General features: G+C 42.7%; 1 protein-coding gene across 2 annotated transcripts in view; it reads right to left on the bottom strand.

Moving 5' to 3' along the window:
* Positions 1 to 12191, bottom strand: part of RELN (reelin) — a 305081-nt gene that overhangs the window by 20059 nt on the left and 272831 nt on the right. For both annotated transcript variants that reach the window (XM_030014298.1, XM_030014297.2), the window contains exons 47-54: positions 9657 to 9797; positions 8120 to 8297; positions 7110 to 7303; positions 6324 to 6580; positions 5394 to 5548; positions 4358 to 4572; positions 3504 to 3681; positions 789 to 964 (exon numbers count right to left, since the gene is read on the bottom strand). In XM_030014298.1, the coding sequence (XP_029870158.1) occupies positions 789 to 964; positions 3504 to 3681; positions 4358 to 4572; positions 5394 to 5548; positions 6324 to 6580; positions 7110 to 7303; positions 8120 to 8297; positions 9657 to 9797 (1494 nt within the window). The remainder of the gene's footprint in view (positions 1 to 788; positions 965 to 3503; positions 3682 to 4357; positions 4573 to 5393; positions 5549 to 6323; positions 6581 to 7109; positions 7304 to 8119; positions 8298 to 9656; positions 9798 to 12191) is intronic.

Genomic DNA, 12191 nt, shown 5'->3' on the forward strand with positions numbered 1-12191 from the left:
TTTTTCAGCTTCTCATGCCCAGCCAGCAAGAAGGCTGGAGGGGCACAAGAAGTTGGGAGGGGACACAGCCAGGACAGCTCACCCAAACTGGTTCAAAGGGATATTCCATACCATGTGATGTCATGCCCAGTATATAAACTGGGGGGACTTGGCTGGGAGGGGCAGATCACTGCTCGGGAACTGACTGGGCTTCGGTTGGTGGGTGGTGAGCAATTGCATAGTGCATCACTTGTTTTGTATATTCCAATTCTTTTATTATTGTAATTTTATTATTGTTATTATTATCATTATTTTCTTCCTTTTTGTTCTATTAAACTGTTCTTATCTCAACCCACGAGTTTTGCTTTTTTCCCCCGATTCTCTCCCCCATCCCGCTGGGTGGGGAGGAAGTGAGCGGCTGTGTGGTGCTTAGCTGCTGGCTGGGGTTAAACCACAACAGAGACACAGCTGGTGACACCAGGAGTGGAGACAGCAATGCCCAGGAGACTGCAGTATCTCGCCACTTTGCAGGACAGGCATTGCTGACCCTAGGACATTCCTGGGAAGGGGGACCTGCTGCTTCACCTGGACATTGCAGACCCTTCCCACTGTGCTAGGGTGAGCCTTGCTCTCTGTGACTCATCTGAAAGCATCATTGCCTTGACAATCATAATCTCCTTAGTGTCTACCTGAGATAGTGCTATGATTGTGGTGTCCTAGGAATTCTCTGAGCTACAAGCTATGTCGCCTGCTACTTCGTCAGCGTTTAACAGAGTTCCCCATTAAAATGACATGGAAACATGACCTACTTTGCTCCCCGCAGGTCCAGATCTTGAGTGACAGCCTGCCTCACAGTCGCACCTCCAAAATACAGAGTTGTATCTTCTGCGAGAATCCCACACTCAGTACATGTATTTCCACCTTCTAAGGACATCCATAGATCTGGTTTAATTTCTTCATTGTCAAAGCGCTCTTTCAGGAAAGTCTGTAAGTAAGGTGTTTAACATAAAGCACAGGTAATTATGATCTTAAGCCTTTCTGATGACCACAGCTGGAACTGACCTAAACATGTTCGAAGGGCTCATGAACACTGTAAAAAATTTTTTTCAGAGTGACTGAACATAATCACTTTTGGCTGAATATTTAGCCACTTGAACTGTATTGGCTAAATGTGAAAATAAGTTAGGGCTAAATTTTAAAATACTTGGGAGGTAATCCAGCACACTAAAACTTACATGTGCAAATGAATGGGTATATCACATTTGCGCAGCAAGGTTTTGGTAGCCGGGAGGCTACAGGGGTGGCTTCTGTGAGAAGCTGCTAGAAGCTTCCCTGATGTCTGACAGAGCCAATGCCAGCCGGCTCCAATACAGACCCGCAGCTGGCCAAGGCCGAGCCCATCAGTGACGGTGGTAGCACCTCTGGGAGAACAGATTTAAGAAAGGGAAAAAAGTTGCAGTGGGCACAGAAATGGCAGCCAGAGAGAGAAGTGAGAACATGTAAGAGCAACAGCCCTGCAGACCCCCAGGTCAGTGAAGAAGGAGGAGGAGGAGGTGCTCCAGGCGCCGGAGCAGAGATTCCCCTGCAGCCCGTGGGGTAGACCATGGTGAGGCGGGCTGTCCCCCTGCAGCCCAGGGAGGTCCACGGGGGAGCAGATCTCCACCTGCAGCCCGGGGAGGACCCCACGCTGGAGCAGGTGGGTGCCCGAAGGAGGCTGTGACCCCGTGGGAAGCCTGCACTGGAGCAGGCTCCTGGCAGGACCTGTGGCCCCATGGAGAGAGGAGCCCACGCTGGGACAGATTTGCTGGCAGGACTTGTGACCCTGCGGGGGACCCACGCTGGAGCAGTGTGTGCCTGAAGGACTGCAGCCCATGGAAGGGACCCACACTGGAGCAGTTCATGAAGGACTGCAGCCCGTGGGAAGGACCCACATTGGAGCACTTTGTGAAGGACTGCAGCCCATGAGAAGGACCCACGTTGGAGAAGTTTGTGGAGGACTGTGTCCCATGGGAGGGACCCCACAGTGGAGCAGGGGAAGAGTGAGGAGTCCTCCCCCTGAGGAGGAAGGAGCGGCAGAGATAACGTGTGATGAACTGACCCCAACCCCCATCCCCCATCCCCCTGTGCTGCTGGAGAGGGGGAGGTAGAGAAAATTGGGCGTGGAGTTGTGCCTGAGAAGAATGGAGGGGTGGAGGGAAGGTGTTTTAAGATTTGGTTTTATTTCTCATTACCCGACTCTGATTTGATTGGTAATAAATTAAACTAATTTCCCCAAGTCAAGTCTGTTTTGCCCGTGACAGTAATTGGTGAGTGATCTCTCCCTGTCCTTATCTTGACCCATGAGCCATTTGTTATATTTTCTCTGCCCTGTCCAGCTGAGGAGGGGAGTGATCGAGCAGCTTTGGTGGGCACCTGGCATCCAGCCAGGGTCAACCACCACAATGGGTCTTATTCATAACTGTGGTTATTTAAGAGTATGTAACACCACTCCAGTACATATCTAGTATGTGTGGGAGAAACTGCTATTCTATATTTTTTCCCCCAGCAAAACCAGTACTGCAATGAAATTTTAGGGTTATTGTAGTGAATATGCATTTATGCTACTGTATGCACAAATATTTGCAGAGAAACCCATCTAGAATATATCTCTGATTTCCACTTACCTCCAGGTATGCAGTAAAAGCAATGCCATGAGTGAAATCCTTGCTTTAAGGAGATAGTAGTAAAACTCCCCTAGAATTGCTAGCATTTTATCCCAAATGTCCTTAATATGAAGAATACATTACTAATTAAAAATTGCAAACAGATAATATTTGTCCATGTAATTAGTATCTCAGATGAAAAACAGAAGGTTATAATAATTCAAATGACATGATAAATGAAAAGTTAAATAGTTACATTCTCTTTAGACAGAATGCTGCTTAACCTTTTGTTTCTGTGGAGCGCATACCTATTCTGTTCTTATCTGATGTAGAAAAAATGAGATGGTAAACACTGCATTTTAAACTAATTTGGGGTTCCTTACATATTCTTTTCTAATATGTTAAGTTTTAAAAATATTTTAACTTTTAAATTAGCAATATCTAACTAGATTTCACTCACTTGTTATAGGGTAACACTACTAGTAGCTAGGTGAATTAATTTTATGTAATTTTATGTCATTTTCTTGTATTATTTACTTCAGTAAGCTCTTTCATAATAAAGACAATCTTTCTACAGGTCTTGATCAAATATAATCATATGTGCAAGCGTGATTTAGATCATATAATGATGATCTAAGGATGAACAGTGAACTTTATCGCAGTTTTTTCGGGCAGTGTTACTTGCAAAGGAACAAACCCGTCCTTCGATACTGCAGTAATAGTTTTGTTTAAAAATGATAAAAGGGCTGAAAATGGATTTGAGTATCTTTAGGCTGACAGGAATCAAAGCTAAATTTCCAGTGGGATCGATCTCTCCTCTCTCTCTCTTTCTCAGCCAAACACATGGCAAAATTCACTCTTTAAAACATGCAGTAAAATTACCTTCAATGTTTGTGTCAGATAGCAGTTTGGACCCGAATACCCAGGATCACAGATGCATTGCTCATTCAGGCAGTCTCCATGACCTCTACAGTTTTCCAGACAACCAGGGCCCAGATAGAAATTATCAATGGCCCACTGCATATCTGAGTATTTCTGGTAGAACCGAAACCTCACGGGACTAGATATAAAGGAATGAAGAAAAACAAGACATATGTATAAAACAACTTTGCTCAATTGAAAAAAGGTGGGTGAAACACAATATGCTTATGACTGTACTATGCTCCAAGCTTCCACAAGTAATATCTGGCAGTATCTGTTGAAATTGATTTTATACGTATCTGTATCTTCTTCTTCACGTGTGTACTAACTGTGATCTATGGATGGATTCCAGACACTGCTGAAGCTGGAAAAAGCTATTCCAGCTTCTTGCAAGAGAATTTCAATTTTGGTTATACTTCCTGAGTAGATTACTCAAAGAATATAAAATATTTTACTTTTACAGAAAAAGACAAATGGTTTGCATATGTGCGGACTACTGCAGACAATAAGGGTAACTTTTCCACTCAGTAAGGTCATAAATCTACTCTTTAAGTGACCGCAGCTGTCTGAACAGAGCAGAACATGCTATACAGGAGCAGACTGCAGAGAAGCAAGGATAACTGCTGGTTGTTCAGACCAAGAGTCACGGTCAATCTTGGCTGACAGAAAATAAAATTATGCAGCATACAAAATGAATGTGAACGCTGCTAGTCTGCTCTTTCCTTGAAAGAAAATGAATAGGCAGATGTATCCCCTGTTGTGTTTTCCAGAAGGTACTGAATCCAAGACAAAATGACTACTGAATTCATACTTACTTGCCCACAAGGTTTTCAGGCAGTGAGTAAGTAACTCTTTTCCATCCTTTTGTGGGAAAGAAGACAGATGGCTGTGAAACACTTCCAGAACATTTTGGATCAGCTGGTAAACACTGAGGTACTAAGTAACTCCAGCTAACGCCAAAGTCAGTGGAATACTGCACATGGACCTGATTTTGTGCAAGTTTCTCTGAGGTTTTACATCCAACAGAAACCTAATAAGGAAGAGAGCATAAGTAAATTAGAATTAATTGTGGTGGTGGTTAGGGTTTAAAAAAATGTTTGAACCTGAAAACTGACTGCAGAATTTTGCTTGAAGTGATGGCAGTAACAGTGCTTGTATGGTACGAATCATCTGCAGACCTCATCAATATCCCCAAGACTGAGAACAGGCACTTTATCCTGAGTTTCATTTTCTTCTAGCTAGCTCACATTTCTGGATTTCCAGGTTTTGATGCTTGTGCCTTATACCTCAGTACACCATAATTAATAAAGTTAATGTCCCCTCCCCACAACCTAAGATTTGAGTATTTCGGAGGAGGGCACCCAGCTCGATTATATTAGGTGGACTGTCTTTATGGGACAGATGTGCAACGAGCTCTTACAACTTCCATACATTGATGGGTTATTTCTTTAATTTAGGTAAAGGGCTGTATGAAGGGCAGTTTGGGTGCAGGTTTGATGTGAATGCATGACAGCCTAGGAGTGGTGTGGACTACTTTGGAGCTGCTTTTCATTCACCAAGCAGCTGTAACAAAACAGGCACCTTGTATATGTCTAATATCCACATTACATGATGTCCATACAACTGCTGTGCTGGAAGAGAAGTCTGTGTCACCTCTGAGAACAGCCTGTGGTATTAAAGCTGACCAACACAGAGTAGGTGAGAAAAATGAGGATGGCCTAATAGTAACACTTTTCCCTGCAGGGAACGGTTCATGCATAGACCTATACGTCATCCTACTTCCTGAAAAATCTACTTAGATGTGGAGAAAAATGTGGTTTTGAATAATTATATTGCAGACAGAGATTTTACCTTGAACTGCATAATCCAGCCCTCTGTAGGAGTCAGGTCGTGCGTGACTGCGTAGACCTCTCTGCCATCATGGCTCCCACAGATCATGACACCATCAGGAGAATCACAAAACCTCTCAATTGAGCAATCATCATGGAATAACCAGTGTTCATTCACTTGAAAATAAATGGCAATGTCAGTAATATACAATGACAATATAAATTAAAGAAAACAGGGAGTAGTGTTAACCACTAAAGGTGATTCATGGCTTTATTTTTCAGCCTATGTGAGAATTATTTCGTACTGCTCCTGAGAATGTCAGTACCCCATCATTCCCATGTACATATTTATTACATTTATCACATTAATTGCTCAAAGCACTTCTTACTACTCTCTTACATAGGCATTATAGCATTATTTTTTTAATGTTCAAGAAGTAAGGATCTGAGATTTACTCAAAACATAAACTTCTGTTGCACTGTACATTATGGGAGAACTTTTTAATGGGTGCTGCCTACATGTCTGCACAAAGCATACCCCAGCATTGTTAGCCGTTAAACCTTGTAAACATCTAGAAATACATCCTTTACAAAATTTAGTTCTAAAATGTAACAACTTCCCTAAAGAATGTTTAAAAAAGTTAGGAAATAGGAAACAGATACTCAGGTTAAGAAATCTGCTTAGAATAACCTGGCACTTTTTAATCCTCTTTTTTTTCTTTGAAGAGAAATTAATCTTCTAAGTAAATTCATGCAGTAAAAAAAGAAAAGTTACATTACATCTTTTCACTTTGCATTTTGTGAACTAAAAACAAAAGACAAGACCCCCTATAGCGATGGTATTGTCTGTGATATCCATCACAGTCAGACAAAGATTCAGAGGCTCAGCAAGATTTGGAAATTGCTGCACTGACTTCTTGCTTTTTAACTTAGATCCACGTGAAACCTTTACCTGTAGTTTTGTCTTCCATGATCATGTCAAAGGCGATCCTCCCGGTGGGCCCTGCATCGGCGGGGGAGCGTTCATGCTGTGGCAGGGGAGCACTGCTGAATGTGTCGAGCATCACCGTCCTCTGGTCAGCTGAGCCGGAGATCAACACGTTGTCGATAGCCCAGTCGTTCTGATCCAGGCCATCGTGTTTAGGCTGCCACCAGCGGAAGCGCGTCCCAATGGTTTTGGCATCATAGGGAAGGAGGATGTTCACAAAGCTGAAATAAAAAGTGGAAATTAGTTGTAGGAAAGCCACAAGAGGAGGACACTTCTTTTCAATGCTCTGTGCCAGGTGCTTTGACCAGGTCCACTCCTGTTGTTTCTTAGAGTATGTGGAAGTTGGGAAAGAAGGAAAAGACTGGGTGATCTAGCCTATATTCCCCTATGGGAAATTGCTGAAACAAAAACCTTCCTGATCACTCCCAATGTCATCCCTGGGACAGGGGCTCAGAGCAAGGTGGGAAGGGCCAGCAGCCAGACTGTGGCATGGTTTGAGCGACCTCATGTGCTCCAACGGTACTTACGGGACCAAATGCAATGGTCTAGACTAGCAGGGTATGACCATAAGGTCCTAATTAAGGGAAGTGTTAAGAAGGAGAATGTCCACAAGAACTGGACAGGCTGAACTCTCAAAGATCTGACATCCAAACCACAGCACTAATATGTCCCACAGGTTCTTACGAAACATTCAAGGCCACCTTCCTTTAGTACAGGAAATTATATAGGCAGAAGGAGGTAACTACAAACCCGGGCTTGCTGAACTGATCATAGAAAATTTCCATTAAGAGGCTCCAGGTGATTCCACCATTCACAGAATACTCCAGCAGCACTCCTTGGTTGCGGTTGTTAGGAGTTATCAGACATCCATACATGAAATAAAACTGGATGAATTCTGCACTGGTGAGGTTCAAGTCCACTGTAACTAACATACGGCTGCAACCCTTAAAAGCAATGAAAAAATATGTTGGCTGGTTTTGGCTGGCAAAACTTACAAACATAAAAAGTGTTAGACTATGCAGTCACTATTAATACGACTTCATGTTGTAAAACCTTCAAAATTGTACAAAATTATACTAATTATAACCAAGGTAAAGCTACAACAGAACAATAAATGTTCTTCCCTGAGGACATAATTTCAGTTATGTTCCATCTTAAAAATTCCTGTTGTGTATTCATACACATTGCTACTTGTACCTACGGCTTTACAACATTCAGTATCAAGAATTGTATTCACCTTTCTTCTGAATACAAGAGTTAAAAAAATCCATGCCTCCAGTGTAAAACACAAGGTTTTCCACACAGAATTAATGAATCACTGATTATGTGCTAATGGCTCAATTTATGCAAACCATCAAATGGCACAGCAATTTTAATATGTGTGTTGTTCCATAATCCCTTATATATTTCACATTGCTTCATTGCTTAGTCAGTTAGTTAGTGGTGCCTACTTAGTCCTACTGGAAGGAAATGGAAACGTAATGTGTCTGTTAGTTTATTTTAGAAAACTTGCATCAGTTTGAAACTAGTTATAAATGTGCATGGAAGAGATCTACAAGCATACCTTTTTTTCTTGCTGGCCCTGCTCTGTAGGACCTGTCTGACTTTGACCTTCAGCTAGGCAAAGGATATAAACTTTTTTTGTATGTTAAATATGTTATGCTGATGTTTTTTAACACCTTGCTATTTATTTAACTTTTTAAATCAGTCCCATTTATACTATCAAATGGAGTGAGTTGGCCCCCGTGCTGAGCACACACCCCGCTGAAGTGAAGAGCCATCCCAGAGGCTACCGCCCCGCAGACTGTGCTCAGTTTGCCCCCATTCACTGTCAGCCAGTTCTGGTTCGATGGCGAGCGATTGAAGTTATCTTTCAGTTGTGTCGGAAGGGGGGTCTCTGGCTCGTCACAGTACAGCCCACCCCAGTGTTCATCGCAGCTGCAGAGGAAAACAAATGCAAAATTCAGCTGGCAAAGGCTCTGCATGGAGGTTTAATCAGTGCCATGTTATTCCACATTAAGGTGCCGTCTTATTCCGCGCAGAGGCAGTCTGCATCATTTACTAGTGCACAACTGGTATATGGGGGTTTCAAACATCTGCCACTTTTTGTAGTTAATATGAAACAAAAATGACTTTAGGAAGGCTAGTATTACATATCATTCAAGCTGCTAATACAGCACAGAGTAAAATCAGTAAAATACATTGTACTTGAATAGATAAACCTAAAAGAATGTGCCAAGCCTAACAATGTTCTGCTAATGTTAAATTTTAAGTAAGTTTCTGTAAAATTTTAGTGGATGGGTACTTTCCTGTTGTTTCTTTATATAGTTCCCCTTTTTTTTCTCCTCTGAAAAACCTTCTTATTTTGTGTCAAAGATTGGATAACAGCATGGAAATGTGTTCTGCTACTATGCAGATTCCACCAGGGAGATCGTGCCTTGGTACTTCAGTGCTGTCAGGATAGAGGACAACACAATAATATGTCTATTCTGCAGTGGAATGTATTTCTAACAAACACAGTCACAGCACAATTATACAACCATTCTCCCATTTCTGTTGCCATTTGTGGCTGGAAAAAAGCAATACATCCATCTGGAAGGTATTTCTCTGTTGCCAGACAGACAAATCTGGGGAGATCTGGTTGTTGTTTGTTAGCTTTGCAGGGCTCTATGTGGGCTGTTATACAGACAGTTTGAGGATCAAGCCAGTCTGCCTCCACTGGCAAACCCTACCATGGAGCAGAGGCATCAGGCCATCAAGCCAACACCAGTCCCAAGGCAAAATCTGGCCCTGTGAAGAACTGGTGTACATTGTTCTGCTTAGTGGACGTGTCCCACCTCCAGCCCAGGTCCTCTGCACCCAGCACCAGGACGAGGGCACAGGGACACAGTGTGAAACCTCTTGGGAATAAGGATGACATCTTCTGGGAAGCTCCAGGACTGTATATCCCTAGAGGGGTGTGCAGACTCAAGGGGTCCCTTCTCCCTACCTGGTGGGAGGGAAGCCAAGATGCAGCATAGGCAACAGCAGAGGCGATGCATTGCCACTGAGGAAAGGACCAGCCAGCATCACCTATGAAGCGCGAACAGGCAGAGGTCTGGCAGAGCCAACCCCTGCACCTACCCTTCCTCTAGTTATTTCTATTCCCAAGTGGCCCCAGTGCCCTGCTCAGTTTTAACAGCAAAATCAACCTTCCTTTTAAAAATTGTATCAAAGTCTTTCCCGCAAGTTCATTAACATGGCAGGAGGAGTGAAATGCTACAGCGCTGGGCAGGACAAGGAATAAATGGCACTCACACACAGCTGTCTTGTGTGCACTTCCCATGGCCACTGCACATGTCTATGCAACCATCCCCAATGTAGATGTTATCAATTGCCCACGTTTGCTGCTTATCGAAAGGAGCAGGCTGGTGCCAGCGGAAACGAGTTGCTTGAGACCTTTGGGAGAGAAAGAAAAACAGAAAGGTCGTATTTCTAGCTAAGCTAATCTTTATTTTGACTGAAAGGAAACGTCAGTCTTGAGGATAGACTGCTCCTGGAAGATTTGTTTGGTATCAACACAACCCAGGGCTGATTCCTGACAATGACAAGGTCCCTGAAAAGCCAAGAACAGGGTGCCCAGATTTTGAGAGCAGGACAAAGCACAGGTGCTCGGTAGCATGCTGAAAGTGCAGGAGGTGGGAAAGGGATCACTGGTGAGAGCAAAGCAAGTGGGCTGTGGTTGGTGCAGTGGAGAAGAGAGTAGGAAGAAGGTGGTGTGCCCAAAGGGAAGCTCAGACCAGTCGTAACCACGTCCCAGCACAAATCCAAACTTGAAGGATGGCTGGGAGCTGGATCAAGCCAGAATCACCCAAATCCTCCAAGTTTCATCCTGAGCCTGAGTTTTATTGCTTCAGTTCAAGTCAACACACTAACCCAACTTTTTCTCTATGAGTTCTCCTAGCTACACTTAGGTAAGAGCAGCTCTAGGGAGTGCGTTGGCTCCTAGGCAAGATGCTGCCATTTATAAATCTACAGGGGACAGGTGAGAGTGCCTGTGCAGGACTTGCGGCATGACCTTGGTTTTGCAGTTTCCTCCCTCCCCTCCATCCAGGGCTTGGCTCGGAATGTTAAGAAATTATCTATGGTGTGATCCTGGCTCCTTTCAGTAAATAATTTTCATTTTGTTGATTAAAGGGGGCTTAGCTCCCTATTCAAACACCTTGCTTTGATGTAGCTATATGTGAATTAAGTGTCTCAGCTCCCAAGATAGACGATGAAAACCTAGACAAAACAGTTAGGGGACACCACATAGCTATTCAGCTCACGCAGCAGTAGATATCTATATTTGAATAGCTGCGAGTACATGCATTTCTGTAACTTATCAAAAGTCCCATTTTAAATTCAACCTAGTCCATGTTTTGCTGTATAGCACTAGATGGCAGCCTTGAACTTTTTGTAGTCCTCTTTTGAAACTCAAAGAGAAGTCACAATTATTGTAAACACCAAAACAAATAAACAGCAAAATTCCCAAAATTTATTCAGTGTAAAAATACACCTTTTACGGTAAGGTCAATGTTATCCTATGAATTATTTCTTTACAAACATGTTACACGAGGTGAATGAATAACAAGTTTATCCAAAGAGAAATCTACTGCTGTGCTGTCTAGATGTTCACCAAATAGCATTTTTAAAAGAAATCCATAAACTGTGACAAAGTCCTTTAGGAATAAAGACAAGCACCTGTATCTTACACTGCCTGCTTTAGATTTGGTGCTTCACTAACAATTTATGGAGCTGATGCTCCTGGGAGAAGCTTTGTATTTGCATTTGCATTTTAAACTCAGCTCTGAGTAAGTTAAAACTAAGTGTTCATTTCCTTCTACAGGCCAGAGGTTAGATAGCACTCTGGGGTACATGAGCCCTAAAAGGCTACGTTAAGTATGGGTGCTGTGTGCCAGGCCAAGCTCTTGACTACGTAGCCTGCATGTCCCTAAAACTTACAGGAACAAACAATTGGAGACACACACTGCTATTATACAGCTTGAAATAATAAAGTAGCATAAAAATTATATTGCATCTAGACTAAAGGGCCTATTAGCTGCACTATTCCATATTCTAAAGCTTAACGTCCCCCTTGCTTGTGAGCTAAGGTTGTAATAACCTCTCTTATGCAACCCCTATCTTAGTATCTTTGGGAAATGGTATTACTTGAGGCAACAAATACAGTTATTGGATTGGACAGAAGAACAATCTTTGCCTCAGTAGGGCATCAGACTTCTTTTGACATATACTGCTCAAAAAACTTTTCAGTCTTAAAATCACAGTTATTCATAAACCTGAGTTTATCTTGGGTGGTGGATTCCTTTCACGTCCAAATTCAATTGGTTTGGAACATCAACCCCAGTCCTGATTTATCCTATTCAGCCCCTGAAAGCCCCTCCTGGACAGAAATTTACAGACTTTATACAAGAACTGTTGGGGTAATGGATTTTACAGACAATATATAGTAAAGCAGTACAAAAGAGGAAGCAGAGGAGATCAATGCTGGGAAGAAGTCCTAAAAAAGCACTATTGACATGAAGCATTGCACTGAAGATAGGGAAGTGTCTAGATGCCCCAAATGATTAGTAATAGAACATGGGCTTTTGCACTACTAGTTTAAAAATGTGTGGCAACTATATAGGCGCTCTCAGCACAATTGCTAAAGAATAAAGGTCTCTGTTTCCAAACTTGCATGTGCATTAGCTAGAATCTTTCATAACAACCTTCTCAAACAGGCATAGGCTCTGCCTGTGCTGTGGTACTTCTGTGCCTGCAGTTAGCTCAATCTATGCCTATGGGAGGAGCTTG

The sequence above is a fragment of the Aquila chrysaetos genome, chromosome 5 (genome assembly GCF_900496995.4).
Source record: "Aquila chrysaetos chrysaetos chromosome 5, bAquChr1.4, whole genome shotgun sequence".
Classification (NCBI taxonomy): domain Eukaryota; kingdom Metazoa; phylum Chordata; class Aves; order Accipitriformes; family Accipitridae; genus Aquila; species Aquila chrysaetos.